General features: G+C 41.0%; 2 protein-coding genes across 2 annotated transcripts; one reads left to right on the top strand and one right to left on the bottom strand.

The window, feature by feature from the left end:
- The first annotated feature begins 20 nt into the window (after window positions 1-20).
- Window positions 21-5,014, top strand: LOC114516386. Its single transcript, XM_028535846.1, has 8 exons — window positions 21-347; window positions 1,180-1,821; window positions 2,634-2,756; window positions 2,919-3,056; window positions 3,224-3,475; window positions 3,763-3,823; window positions 4,182-4,313; window positions 4,462-5,014. Exons 2-8 carry the CDS (start codon window positions 1,216-1,218, stop codon window positions 4,626-4,628), a joined length of 1,479 nt encoding a protein of 492 aa, XP_028391647.1. The 5' UTR covers window positions 21-347; window positions 1,180-1,215; the 3' UTR covers window positions 4,629-5,014.
- Window positions 5,015-5,054: 40 nt separating this feature from the next.
- Window positions 5,055-15,394, bottom strand: LOC114516385 (cilia- and flagella-associated protein 43-like). The gene is made up of 32 exons (XM_028535845.1): window positions 15,252-15,394; window positions 14,915-15,171; window positions 14,749-14,845; window positions 14,472-14,642; window positions 14,205-14,371; window positions 13,798-13,983; window positions 13,348-13,418; window positions 13,100-13,231; window positions 12,872-12,991; window positions 12,709-12,789; window positions 12,302-12,450; window positions 12,092-12,195; window positions 11,775-11,930; window positions 11,286-11,467; window positions 11,058-11,195; window positions 10,789-10,930; window positions 10,432-10,649; window positions 10,052-10,255; window positions 9,488-9,755; window positions 9,097-9,272; window positions 8,642-8,918; window positions 7,858-8,204; window positions 7,434-7,717; window positions 7,142-7,343; window positions 6,748-6,860; window positions 6,603-6,669; window positions 6,387-6,479; window positions 6,204-6,277; window positions 5,975-6,065; window positions 5,780-5,860; window positions 5,399-5,552; window positions 5,055-5,301 (listed from the first exon to the last, which is right to left on the bottom strand). The coding sequence occupies exons 1-32, from the start codon at window positions 15,278-15,280 to the stop codon at window positions 5,132-5,134; spliced, it is 5,001 nt and encodes a 1,666-aa protein (XP_028391646.1). The 5' UTR covers window positions 15,281-15,394; the 3' UTR covers window positions 5,055-5,131.
- Window positions 15,395-15,464: the final 70 nt, after the last annotated feature.

The raw sequence follows: 15,464 nt of genomic DNA, 5'->3' as shown, positions 1-15,464 counted from the left end.
TACGCAAGGCCTGGATGTTTCTCGGGAGCATTTGTGTGTAATGATATATAACGAGGGATTCGGTTGCACCCTCAAGAAGTGTCCCCAACTTCCGTCCAGCTTGACAGCCGTAGTGGCCGGAGTTCACCCTTCATGACCTCGTGGTTCCGTTTGCGGGCAGATGAAGAGGAATTTCATTGGTCAAGACGACTCTTCATCATGACTCCATCATGTCTCCGTCAGTCATGAGCACTTGCGGACTGACTCGTTGTTTTGAGTCGAGAAGCCAAGAACAAACATATGAATCAAGATAAATAAACAAAGACCACTTCACACCAAACAAGAAATCATATTCAGAACTAAATCTGGTATGTGTTGTGTAGTTAGTTGCTCCGCCGGGGCATTTAAACCTCTTGTAATGAAATAAATACAGCAAAGGAAGTCGCTTTGTCGCGGACTTGCGCGTGAAGGTTGCTTTCATCCAACACCCAACAACGAATGTCATTTGCGTATTTGCACTATTAAGGAAAAAAGGTCATCAACTTGTTAAACCGATTTAAATCGAATTGCGTTCAAAGCCTACCATCAAAGTTTTTTTTTTGCGCTGAACGTAAAACGCAAGTAGGCGACTCGTTGTTTTTAAATGCCTGCTGTTCTATCAGTTCTATGTGGCCGCTAGGATTCCCACGAACACTTGTCTGAAAGTAATGAGTAGGTTTCGTGTTCCCTTCTTGCTAGGAGTGTACACGTATGATTATCACGTTACCTTCAAGTCTATTTTAAGGGAGGGAATCGAGTAAGGTTCCTTACTTACTTTAAAGAGGAGGATAGTATGTTTACATGACACGTTTCCCTGACACCGTTGCCACAACCTGCTACTGTGAATTCCTAGCTTGCGCGACCAATTCCAAGACTCTGCTGTACATACCAAACGAAATTCTAACTTCATAAGTGACAATTTTTGCAAGAAGGGCTCTTTCTTGAGATGTCTTTTTGCCAGCGGCAACTTGCGAGAAATACGACCCTTCCAGCTGCGATCTGTCATATGTGTTTGCAAACAGGAAATAATGTGAACCATAACTTTACAACAAATAACCTCTTTATTTGGCCTATGAGGCATCCTGAAAAACTCATGAAACCATTACTGAGTATGCATGCTCTTAGGATTATGACCTCATGTAAGGTGTTTATTTCTTTTAGACAAGGTGATAGAAAGATACTTGAATATTGGGAAAGATGAGCTTACTCAACCAGTCAGCATCCCCAAGGTTGCTTGATAAACTACCAACCATGGCACAATCTCCACCAAGCTCAACCAAGCCAAAGTCGAGGATCACCAGGCATCCATGCACACCATTTTGTGATGCGAAGGTCGAATGCCCCAAACACCACGATCTTGTGTTGACTCTGATGAACTGTAACAACTGTGCTGGAGCTAAATCAAATATTCTGCAGTTTCAAAAATGTGTTATCAGGTACATCGATGAAGGCTGGGATAAAGATGATGTTGTTCCAGATCCATCTGAAGAACTTAGGTTTCCACTAGTTCATTTGGCATGTGGTTTTGGAAAATCTTCAGCTCTTGACTGGCTGATACAATATGGCTTTGAACCAAATTTGAAGTCAGAATCAACAGGACAGTTCCCACTACATTGTGCAATACGTGGGCTGCATCGATCGAAAACAAAAACCACATCAAAAGAACTTGTAGCAAAGTTGAAACGAATTATGACCATCTTGCCCAAACAGTTGTTGTTTCATGATGAAGTCAATGGTGACACTCCACTTCATACAGCAGCTGTTTTGTTAACTACAATGGACCAAAAATTTCAGTATTTTCAGGTAGGTATATTGTCATACCCCCTCTCACCACTGACAAGCACATACATCTAGCCTTGAGTTGAAGTTGCTGGGATCCAGATGGAGTTCCCAGAAGAGCTGAAACCGATTGCATCAGCTATCAAGATGCTGATGTCAGGAAAGCAATGTTAACCATTGATGTTCGAACAAGGTCAATGTAAGGACAGTTGCCACCATCTGAAGGCAATTGCAGTTCCCATGAAGTTGTAACTGTGACACCATGTCACCATAAATTTTCATGCAGGGTGATGAGTCAGGAATGCTCAAATTATGATGGAGGATGATATCAAGAAAGAATATTTAGATATGAAACTAAATTGAATATGGATCACCTTATTTTGTCTCAATGGGAATTTACTTAACTGTTTATCAAGAATCTTGGTCAGGGTTAAGTACTGGATAGTGGATACACAATACTGTGCACTGGTTGCAAGGATGAACTAACATAACTAATGCACCCACCTACCTTGAGATGATGAGGGCACACCTGTATCTGTATCTACAATCCACTCACCGTAGCTGCTGTCCAAGACCATGGTAGACCACCACTCTTATTCTTCAACACTAAGGAATTCTCCAGGAACCACAGTATTTCATGAAACTACCAAGATCTGTATACTGAGGCTGGATGTATGCAACTATTCCCACGATGATTGATATGCCACGAAACACTGTTATGGATGAATTGCCATTCTTTTGTTACCCTACTAAAATAAATATTTGCCATCTATTACCATGACAGAGAATATTTGCTGTTGGTTTAGAGTTAATAAGTGACATATTTAACCTTTCAGAGCTGTATTGAAGCGATTAGCAATGAAGCATTAAAGATGGACTGTCCTTCAAACACCATTCTAGATGCCATCAATTATGAAGGCAAAACTGCTCTACATTTGCTTGCTTCGGCCAGCAAGAAGGTGCGTTGATGGTTAAATTCTACTCCAGGATATTCCAGGCTGAAACAAACTCTGCAATGCTCTCAGCTAGCTGCAATGACGATGCCCTAGCGGAAAGTAAGGGTGTATTTCAGCTGAACTGCAGCATACACAGTCTCAGTATTTGCCATCATCTCATTTCAGGTTGAGTTCTGTGCCGGTGCGATTCGCGCTCTCGTATCTGCAGGAGCTGATAAGACCATCAGAGACAACAACGGTGAGACTGCATTGGATATTGCATTTGCTGGAGGCGTTCAAAATCTTGTACAGGAACTCCTGAGGGTAAGGAACCTAGAATGCATCAAGAGCATGCCCAGAAAGCCTGATTGCTGTTACACGAAGTTTGATTGGCTTTCTGTTAGTTTTCTGGAACCAATCAAACTTCTTAAAACTGGCTTTCTGCGTTTGACGTCGTTATGACAAAGGTCTATTGTCACAATTTTTTTTAGAACGGTGAGCAGGGTATTTACTCCGAGTTGGATACCGACCAGGAGCTTCCCGTATCAAGTGCGAGTGACTTATTTCCTTCCCCGAGTCGCACTGATGACAGTGACGCAGTGTGGAACGAGAGAGCGAGCTCACGATCATCCAGCACACCTTCCACTCTACCCATCACCAGCAACACACCGGGTATCAATGATCATAGCACGCCAACCATGGCTTTGATGGAGGTTAAACAGGAGAGGATTCTCGTATCAGAGGTAAATATATCGTATAATGTCAGTTGTGTTACCTGACGCAAGCAAAGGGCTAGAGATCTGTGTCTGGTCCATCAAAGGTAGACCTTCCCAACATGCAGTAAAAAGTGTAGGCAGTTTCCTTGGGTGAGGATAGACCCACCACCCATGGATAAACCCACCACCCATGTACGACCAAGCTAGTGATGGAGGTAGTTTCCCCTGAACGCAATTGTGTGTGTGTGTTGGCTTTTCTTTTGTCCATGGCCTATCTTTTATCCTAAGTAGAAAATCCTTTTCATTTTCAACAGGAGAACTGCGGCTCACCCTGCGCATGCAGTCCGTCGGATGAAGATGTGTCCGCGCAAGGAGGTACAAACCTTTTTCCATTTGCACTGCAGAATACGTCCGTCCGTGATACGAGTCCAGGATAAATGAACGGTCTCAGTGCGGTTTCCTGGCGTAAAAGGAGTACAGGTCAGGCTCCGGTCATAGGATAGGGTAGAAGTTCCAGCTGTAAATGATATTGAAGTGTTTCAGTGTCAGAGCCTCAGAAAGACCTTAAACTTCCTGGACATTAAAAGAATAGTTCCCCAAAATAATAATAACTAATACAAAAATTTCCTAAGTTTATTCTAAATTTCCAAATTTCCTATGGCCTCAGCAAGCACCTCTCTAGCTAAAGCACTCTCTTTAATCAAGCCATGTGTTACTTACTATATTTTCAAAGGTTTATCAAACTCCCCGGCTGTGTTGAAGTACCTCGGTGACGCTGGCTTGTTGGGTGACGTCACCGCACTTGTTGCCAGGGCCCGCGCACAAGATGAAGCTAATATGAGAAGAATTGAAACCAGAGCAAACGGTAAAATATACTTTTATGGTCAGAGGAACGCACGTGTGTCGTACGTGACTGCCACGTCTTTCATCACCCCAAACACAACCAAATACGTAATTACCTTGCCACGGAGCAAAGGAGTTGACGCTTTCATACCCAACGTTTTGTTTTCCAGAGATCGACATTCAAATAAAGAACAAGGAACATTGTATTCAGAAAATGAAACAAGAGCTTTCCACCCTCAAGAATAAACGCAAAGAATGCGACTCGGATTTTGAAAGGCTCAAAAAGAGAATGCATTCGTGCGAAAGCGCCATGAAAGAATTGCCAAGTTTATCATAAAACCAAGACGGGGGGGACAGAGAATATTGTGTTATGTTTCACGAGAACTCCGGCCGGTTTTTCTCGGTTGCCGCCATAGGTCACTGAATATATGTTTTGATCTGTATAATATCTGGAATGTGATCGAAGTTACCATGAAAAGTTTCAACTGCAAACTGTATTCAATTCTGCAATACCATTCTTTGTTGTTTTTCAAGAAACTGCATACGATTGGACGGAAAATATTGGACGAAACACTGTTGAAAATACTCAATTCGTGAAAGACAAAAAAGGCATTTGAATCTATTTGTAAATATTTGCGGTATCTACGAGTAAATATTTGTGGTTTGGGACAGAAAGATACAATCTCAAAAGCTAACATTGAATACATAGAATTCGTGATTCTAGTATCTCATTGTTAACAATACTGTATAAATATATTATATGAATGAAAACAAGAACAGCACTCTAGAACTATTTACACTGTCCCGGCTCAAAATTTTAACTTACACAAAAATACTTAACTATGGATCAACCTGTACCAAGGCTGGGAATGTGCGCATGCGTAGTCGTTCAACCTCAGCTCGCAATACCGCGACCTCTTGTGATTGAGCCTTCGCCAACTCGACGAGTTTACGACGTGCGACGATGTTCTTCAGCCTTCGTTCACTGTTCGCTTCCACCTGACTTTCGGCTGGAATGACAGAGGTTTAGTGTTACTACTCAACTGAAACAAACTGCCCTTCCCTCCCCTCTCACGGTGACACAAACTCATTATACAGTACACTGACCATTAGGATCGCTGACGTTCTTTCTCTCAGCAACTTTAAGCGCCATTTCCTCCAAGTCGACGTCCATTCTTTCGTTCTCAATCTCTTTTTTCCTGATCGCCTTTTTCAAATCGCGAATCACTCGCTGGCGATCTTCCACGTTCCTCGCGTGGGTCTGAGAAACATTTGCAAGTTAGGCGAAATATTTGCCTGTTTTCTTTAGAACTTAGACTGCATTAAATTAGTTTCCAAAGACTTTTCGAGAAGAAAGAAATGAAGATTTCAACCAGAACTAAGTTAAAATTTGACGTTCGCTTTTGCTATCACAAAAGAGGCTTAAAACTACACAATGTGATGTGTAGTTTTATTAGTATTTAGTATGTATCATTTAAGACTATTTACCTTGTGGTACAATTGAAGTGTTTGTTCCAACGTCGCTACTTCTTTCTGTTGAATAGCTTGTTGGTCGACTTCACCAAGGTACTTACGGGATAATCAAGGTAACACAAATAATTAGTATTTAAAATAATCAATATTTATAAATAATTACCAGCCAATATAGATTGGAATGGTAAAGTTCCTGGTAACTATGTATACCTGTTGCAAGTCTTTGGTCACCCTCAATAGCTGAATATCACGAGCTCTTGTTTCTAAATCTTCAATTTGCATCCTCATTTTCTTATGTTCCCTGAAGTGAAATGACTCGTTTGTTGCCAAGAGTATTCATGACATGACTTACACAATGCTAAGATGTTAGGTTTGAAATTTGACGTTTCGCTGAAATTGGACGTTTGTCTAAATTTCCCATTGCCAAGTGCCAACTCACCATTCCAAAGCATGGATCCCTTTCCTAAAATCTTTACTTTCGACCATAATGTTGATTTTGACATCTCCCAACGACTTCAAAAGAACATTATAGATGAGTTAGCTTACACCAGAAATCTTGATTGAAACCCATGCGAAATCGTTGCGAAGAAAACGCAATTGTTACCTATCCATAAACTCTTACCCTTATTGTCGCGTTTAAATCCTCAATCACAGAACGATGAACCAAAGCGCTTTCGGAGTAATCTGTGATGAAAGAATCTGGCGGAACTTCGACCTTAGAACAACATTGAAATTGCAATTGATAAAATGCGATGGATTAATATTATAATGGTCCATGTGTCGCTCCAGACACTATATGAGACCAGTAACTCTAATGTGTTCATTGTTTCATTCTCACCTGGCCTTGTTTCAGCAGCAATTGAACTTCCAAATCCATGATAAACTTCGTCTTTTCTTCGCGTAAACTACGAAGAAGAGAAGAGAGAATAAGATTGGCTTAAATGAAGTACTAACAAGAACTCAACTTTTTGATCTTCACGTACTTTTGTAACTCTTTGAAGAGCCTCTCAATTTCAGTTCGAAGTGATTCGTCCTGTTCGTATCGTCGTTGCAGAAAAGCGTTCATGTCGGCCAAAACTAATGCTTTTGTCTTCACCTAGAGCGGAGGAAATTCAAAATGTTGAAGTCGCTCGCAAACTAGTGAAGTAGACAGATCAGACAGTAATATTTCCATGTCCAGTAAATCCATTGATACGCTAATTTAAACCGGGATTAGGTTAGGATTAGGGATAGATTTAGGATTAGGGTTAATTCTTATCAACCATAAACCTAATCTAAGGGGTAATCCTAATCTAATCTTGAGGATTAAATTCGTGTATTTAGGATTTGCTGAACATGAAGTATTAACCGACCAGATTGGATCATTGCTTGGCAAACCTTTTGCTCGCTCTCGACTTTAATCCTTCGTGCCTGCACTAGTCTTTGCCAAACATGTTCATCAAGTCCCTCGGGCATGTGCCCTGGGTGATCAAGTTCCGCCATTGCTTTCTCCAGGGAATGCATCCCCGTGTGAGACTGTTTGAACGTAGTCTCGCCTTCAGCGTGAACATCCGTGGCTGCCTTCAGAGTTTTCTGACCTCTGGAAGGAAAGAAAGGTTTAAATGGTTAGTTCAACCACACCAAACCATCCCCGCTTGAGTTTTCAGGAGAGTTTCATCACAATCACTACCTTGGTCGCCGTTTAAACAGTTTATACAACTGGTCAACACTGTGAGGATCTTGATCGCTGAAATCTCGCTTGAAACCTTTGTCCAAAGCTTTGTCATCCGCCATCATAATCTCGTATTCGTCGCGAAAGATCGCCATTTCACGCTTCGCCTCAGCAAGAGCATTAGCAAGTCTTCCCTTTTTTTGTTTCTTCTCTTCCAAAACATGAACTAAATGCTCCTCGCGAGTGTTTAGTTCCTCCTCAGCGACAATGGCCGCAGTGAGTCGAAGGACCTTCAGTTCTTCCTATGTGATTGAACAAGTAAAACTAAAGTTAAACGAGCATCCCCTAGTAAATCAATGAGAGCTCAAATAACACAAGAACCATGTACCTGGTCAAATTTAATTTGCTGTATTCGTACCTTGGTATAGTGTAAAATTCCTACCTGAAATATGGTCAACTCTGTCTTAATTTTCCTTTGAAACAACTGATTTAATTTCTCGTCAAAGGCTGTCGTAGCTTCGTTAATATTCCCCTGATGTTTCCTCAGTTCTGTTTCCAAAGATTTCTTGTATTTTTCCCTCTGTTCTTTCAATTCTTGTTCTTTCTTCTCAAATTCCTTCGCGATGCGATGTTCATCCTCGCCCCACTCCTCCTCGGGTTTCTTCAGGATCTCCGGTCGTTCCAGGTCCTTCTTGAGCTCGTCCTCAGGATTCGTCTCCAACACACCTTTCATCATTTGAAACAACGCACGTTCCCTCGCGTTGTCGGCCATTTCTGCAAGGCGACGTTCTGGCAAAACAAATGAAATGCTATGATGAAAATAAGAGGCCAGCATAATACTTCCAGGTGACCCACAAGTATTTACACATTTTCTTTTTATTATGTTTCAGTTAATAGGTATTTTGCCTGGCTTTTATTTATCAGGGTTCCATTTCCCACCAAGAAAATCAATCGTGAATTAACAAAATGGGCTTCTATCAGGGTAGTGTCGCAGCTCCTCGCAAGAATGATTTTCATTTGCTGAACTTTACAATACATTTCTGTTTCAACCAATAGCATAGCTGGGTTCTTTAGAAAGCATAGAAAAGCTTTTCCAATTGGACGAAAGCTTCCGAGAGCTGCGACATGTCCCTTCTATCAACATCCTTCAACACTGCATCCCAGATCATACATCCAGTTTACGATTTCAATCTTAAGTGAAAGAGTACATCGAGAGCCTGGCGTACCCTCCTCTTTCTTTTTCTCTTCCTCGATTTTAGTCTGTTCTTCCTTGGTGATAAACCTCTCGAAAGGTACCTCACTGTCCTTGACATCCAGTAAGGTCTCCGGACGTTCATCCGTATCCATCACCGGTTCAAGAATGACATCGTTCAAACCGAGGTCACCCAAGATCTTCTTGATTCTTACGTTCTTTTCTTCGATGCGTTTCACCTCAGCCACTTTGTTGCGATAAACTTCGTCAAATACGGAGTTAAATGATTTCTTGATTTTGTAGATGCCGTCCTAGTTGTGGAATAAAACACGTTTAGGAATCCAAACGCGAATTGGATTAACACCAAGTAAGTTAATATAACCTAATGATTTTTACTAAATTTAAGAAATTGTACGGATATGAGTATCCAGTTTATAACCAAAGGAGACACTCAACTCTCAAGGTCAATCAAAGCCTCGAATGATTTACCTGAATCAAAACAATCTGGTTGTGTTTCTGTTGTGTTGTGTACAGATCAAACTGATCAGCGATCAATTCATTGCCCCCGCCATAACTTGTCGCACGACTGCCGTATATGGCTGGGGTAATTCCCCCGGCATCGTTGACAGGTTTTTCCTCCGGGGCCTCATCCTCATCATCGTCGCCTGAAGCGAAAAAGCAAGTGTCAAGATCTGGAATAACTAGAAATCCATTCTTTATGAAAACTACCTACAATCCGCTGAAATTAATTTTACTTTTGCTTCTAAGCAGTTGAACTTGTTTAATAAAAAAGACTCAAAGATACGAGTAAATAAATGGAGGAAAAAAGATTTCTATGTTGCAGCTAGTTTTAGTCTTTTTGAAAAGCAGCAGTAGCTACCTAAGATGACATTGTTGTTATCTTCCCCAAGGATGGTCTTGCGTGATTCCATTTCCGAGCACTCGATATTCCGTTGCCTGGTAACGAACGCGAGTTCCTGTAGTTCCTCGGGGCTTCGTTCTCTCATGGGATAATTGGTGACCATAAGGGGTGAATGGAAGCCTTTCACACCGTGTCCCTTCACGACCATTGAGTCCCAACATTCCTGCTTGATAACGCTACGAAGATACATCTTCGCCAGATTTTCCAGTTCGATTTCTTCCCGAACCTTAACAAGAAAAATATTTTAACTCAAATTTTGTCAAGGACAACCGTCGCATCAAAACCCTATTAATGTAATTTTTGCAGTGGTTTTCTTCTTTTGGCGGATGTGAACGAGTGAATAAGTTACAGATATTCATTTAAAGACACTTATAGATCAGAGCATGCATGACTATTCACTCATTCATATCTACCAAAGGAATAAATATCGCACCGCGAATGGCAGAAAAAGCAGCCATTGTGAACATGCCTCAAGAATGACTTTCATTGTGATGTAAACTCACAGTGTGTATCAAGCCTAACCTGTTTAACATTCTGTTCCCCCAACGCAATCAATCGCTGTCGTTCCTCCTCATCCAGATTGAATTCATAACGTTCCAACTTTTCCAATTCAGGCAGAGTGGAGTTCTCCTCAATCAACGCCATAATTTGCTCTCTCAAATGCTGTAGTTCTTTCCTCAGCACTTTTTTCCGTTCCGCGTGCTTTCCGTCTTCCTCGCGACGTGCCTAAAGAAAACGCATTGGATATTGGTAACTGTGAAATGGAAACCAGGCGGTGAGCCGATATCGGAGCCCATCCCCTTCCTCAAGAGCCCTCCCCTCAAGAAGCACTGCATTTAAAGAATTCTAAATCCCTAACAGACACTCCGAGACACAAGTGCCTCGTTATAACATATAGCTACCTGTGCGGTGACTCTCTCCAACCAAGTGATATCGTGGCCTTGATGTAGTAGATCGCTATCCACGGTATGTAACTCGCTCCCAGTCATATTCGTCTGACTTTCAGATGGATTCCACTCGGCCCTATGCCTCGCCGCAGCGTTCTGCTCAGATCTCACCTTGCTAAGCTGCGAGTTGCGTGTCTTAGACGCGTCCAATGCTGACAACGCTTTACTTTTACCTGGAGAAAAAAACAGAATGAGCTTGCTTCACTTCCACTTTATGTAGATGTCGAAGAATGAGCTGAGATTCTCGCTAATTTGTCCTTCACTTAGGTCATGGCATTCATAAAAGTAAAATAAATTTCAATGACTTCCTACCCATTTGTGTGAAATTCCACCGCCAACAAGACAGCACGTCATCTTTGCCGAACGTGAATATGCTTTGACCATTCCCAGAATACACAGCTCTGGTTGCGCCACCGTTGCCATGGTGATGAGTTGGAGTGGTTAAAGTACGATCCTGCAAAAGTAGAAATGAAATGAAATGAAATGAAAGAGATAAATTTGAAGGACGCTAGGAACGCCGTGCGCTAAAAATTCTCAACGTCAAATACAGGATGTCTCAAAGTCAAATGCCAACGTCATACCAGGGCACCAACAGCACGAAGCATCAGATGACCATCAGGACCACAACTTGCCAACCATCTTAAATGTGGTGATACAGTGAGGTAGCCACCATGGAGCTGATGACCAGCAAACGAGTCTTGAATCTCTGCAGATAACGTCTAGGAACGAAAAACAAACTACAGTGTCGTAACCTTATCGTGTTGATGTTAAGTAAGAACAGGAAGAAACGGAATTTCTTTCATTTTTACCTTATTCGTAACCGAAAGATTGAATTTAATAAATTTCTTCTCGTGATGTGATAATGCTATCAGGATATTGTTCGGGAGCAACACCAAACTGTAGCAGATAATATTGATATCACAACTTGCTTTCTTGATCGCTTCATCCTTGTATAGAAATGTTGCATCTTTCATCGCCGATGGAGTCGACCCTACAATTGATGGTAGATACGCTATGACAAGTAATCAACAGCAAACAATCTTCCACTCCATTTCTTTGAATTTCCCCCTCTTCCCCACCTCGTCTTGGTATCTCCCCCCCCCCCACACATACTTCGCCTTTGTATCTTCCGTCTCCTCTCCCCTTCTCGCTGTGTTTTCCCCCCTCCATCCCTTTCCCCTTTCCTCGTTGCATTTTCTCTCCCCCCCTCCTCTTACAGTATCCCCCTCTCTACTACATCTTCCTCCCACATCCCCCCGAATGGCCCACTCACCATAAATCCCACAGCCTGAACGTACCTGTCACCATCTCGCCGGACAGTTCAAACCAAGTTATTTTTGTTCCACTCTGTGGCTGCTCATTCGGCCTGTGGAGAACGCAAACTCTGTACGGTCCATGACGATTCTGATCCCTCACGTTGAGGCAACTAACATCAGCAACATATCCAGAAATATCTAACACGATATTATAAAAATGGTTACCGGAATCTATTTAACTCCTTTGTAAGAGCAAAAGAATCAACAAAAGATTCAGTGCTTCACCCGACTGTTACTGTAATTATAATACGGGCTAAAGTAATGAATCTAATTTGTAGCTGAATTGTATCCATATTTACCAGTGTGTCCAAGAACTTTGAAATCAGTTGTAACTCTGGGGTCGACAACAAAAACATGACCATCGCTTGAAGCGGTGATCAGGACTTGACCAAATTTATCAAAACTAAAAAACAAAGTACGATTATAATTGTATTTTCGACAAATATTCACATGCTTGATGAAGAATTGTTTCCACCACTACTAGTACTAGCTGGCAAAACTTTGCTCACCGCAAATGAAGCACGGGTTCTTTGTGAAGAAGGACGCAAGAAAGAATTCTTGGACTTTCCACCGTGGTTGCTTCGACGAAGTAAACATGACCAGTCGTGGTTCCAATAACAATGATACTTGACGCGGGACAACAAGCCATACACGACGTCTGAATGAAGACAAGAAAACAAGATGGAAAGCGAGTTGAAATTATTTAAACGTGAGATTGATCCTTCATCAGTCTTCCTCCCTGTGGAGATGAAAATACTCCATTCAACGGAGGTTACCGCAGAAGGCGGATTTTCTTTCAAGTTTTTCTTTCCCGTAAGGAAAACATAAAATGGAGTACATCAATTTTGAGAGGTGAATGGTCGAGAAGAACAATCTGAACAGAAACGACTATCAAAATGCAACCCTGATACATCACCTCGTGTTCTAAGTTGATCTGTGATATTAATTTGGATGTAATGATTGACCATATTTGAACGCAACCATTGTCTCTGCAAGACTGAAGAAAAATAATTGGAGATAATTACAAACGGTCATAAGTTCACCCAATGATCAGCATTGCATACTTCATGTATGCTTACCACAACATAGTCGTCCCCATGTTCAAGACAATCAATTGCAACGATCTCACCAAAATGATCATCGAAAACTTTCATCAACTGATTCTCCGTGTTGTTTTCATCGTATAAATAGACGGCGCCCTGGAATAAGATTGAATACAGTCAAATTTTTATATTCACTTTTTTTGGTTATTTAACATCAAAAGTTTTATTTTAAAAGTTAGTTTTATTTCTGATGCTCATACCCACCCCATCATCTGCAACGGAGAGTTTCTCATCAACTGACCACGAGCTGAGATGGCTCACGTTCATATTCAGCTCAACAGCTTTCTCGATTCTTCCTTTGCGTTTTGCGATGGTCACATATCGTAATACACCGTCCTGCAAGGAAGACGTGAAGCATCAATATTGAACCTGGATATGTCTTGTGTTTTTTTGATAAACAATCTGTCTAAGAATGATATTAGACTGAAAAACCAAAATAATTGTCATCTTACGCTTCCAGCAGCAAGTAAACCATCTTTCCATTTCAAAATGGACTGCCAAGATTCAGAGGATATAGACTCCTCTAAAAATATAGGATATACAATTCAATTATTCCAACCGTCACTTGACTCATCTTGCTGTTAGATCATGATTAGAATTAGATCATGTCCGTCTTTCTGTCTGTCCGTCTTTCTGTCTGTTTTCGTTTTTAAATAGCGGTGGGTGGCCTTAGCTAGGGTGTTATAGCCCTGTTGTTACCTGCCTATGTATGTGTCCTGGTTATTCATGTACATGAAGTTTTGAAATAAATAAATAAATAAATCCTATTGTTGTGCTTGATCAAAAGTTGGTTATTAGATAATAATTTCCTGCTGTATCGCATGTAGAAAGATAGATAGAAAGACATGTCCTATATGTACAAGTTTTAGCTTTTATCCTCAGGTAAATTAAGGCAGCTTTACCTTCCTCAATGATTTGCAGATGATTCTCACTGGATTTGCTTTCATGTATGTTACAATGCATTAACATTGACAGCTTATTTGACTCCCAGTCCAGTGAGAGTAGAAAACCTTTCTTACAACCCAAATACACAATGTTATCATTTGACCAGCAATGACTGATGGCACTACATCTCTCTTTTTCATTACCTATGAATGATTCAAATGTAGGTATAAAAAATACTGTAGGTGAAATGTAGGTGAAACACTAAAATGGGTAATGTAAATTGATGAGGATTTAAATGAGATAGCAGATGTGGCTAGGATAACAGCCTAGTTACATGTATGTACACACGTGTACACTTGTGTATGATGGTTCAAACCACCAACCTATCAACCCTTGGTGATAATTCACTGGTTCATGAGCTTACCTGGTATAAACGAGTTCAACCGTTTGATATCAATGCCAGCAATTGCAGCTTTGGTCATTTTCACAGAGGTCGATGATAATGGATTGCTCATGCGACTTATAACAGTTGATAGGTCTGCATACTCTCCTATCTCAAAACTACCATCCATGTAAGGAAGTTTCACAACACTATAAGAACATGAGACAAACAAGTCCTCATTAACCTAATCATCCCACTACAAACAACTGTTATCCCTAATCCTTGAGTCACAATTTGTCTAGCTCTTACATGGGTGTGACAAGATAGCGTTGATTTGACTGCTCGATATTCCACAGACACACGCTGTCTTCACAACCAACAGACAACAGATGCTTCCAACTGGACGGATTGAAAGACATTTCATAACAGGAGATTCCATCTGTTTCCATTGAGCAGAGCGCCTGACCTTCCAACCAATTCCTAAAAACAACCACATCTGCAAATTTTAGGATCCACAGCATGTGGTGGCAATGATTTCTCTCATTGCAAGCTATAGTGAGCAATATTAACAAACAATTGCATTTACCAAATGGTTAGTTTAAAGTCAGGGATACCAGAATAACTGGCAACAATGCTGGTGTTGTTTGCAAAAGCCATACATGTATACTCAAGCTGTGCACCTCCTGAAAACAAGAAAAGAATGATAAATTGAAGTTCTTTGCATGTTTTTAACCCTATTTTAAACTTCTTACCTTCGAGTTTCGCTCTGTGTGTAGTTAAATTGGGGTATGTGTATACGAAAATATTAGGCCCCATTGATTTATCAGCAAAGCCAACAGCCATATTTGTTGGATTCACCGCAAAGCAGGCGATCCCAGCGCCTTCTGATGACAAGATCGATTCCTCTTTCGTTGTGGTATTCACAAACTTGATACTATTTCCACAGACATAACAAATTACATCTTTTTTCATATGATACACTTTCGTACCAGCGTAACCTTGCGTCCAACTGATGAGAGAGAGGTTGAAAATTCTCAGTCAGAACTGCTTATTCTAAATGTTTTTCACCACAAATAAACCTCCTCTTACCATAATTCAAGAGTACCGAATTGATCCATAGTTCTTTACGACGTACAAATATAACAGCGATGAAAACAAAGTCAAATTCCGTCTTCCTGCCGCTCAAAGCCGTCAAAAATATTCGCCATATTGCTTTTACACGCGTTGTCATGGAAACGTATTACGACAACGCTCCAGTTACAAAGTATCGTATATCTTCCGACAGTGCACGTGTGGTAAAGA

Source organism: Dendronephthya gigantea, unplaced genomic scaffold, assembly GCF_004324835.1.
Source record: "Dendronephthya gigantea isolate DGI-Jeju-01 unplaced genomic scaffold, DenGig_1.0 000005F, whole genome shotgun sequence".
NCBI classification, from domain to species: Eukaryota; Metazoa; Cnidaria; class Anthozoa; order Malacalcyonacea; family Nephtheidae; genus Dendronephthya; species Dendronephthya gigantea.
Note: the sequence above shows the minus strand (reverse complement) of the source record. Positions and strands in the feature narration are given on the sequence as shown.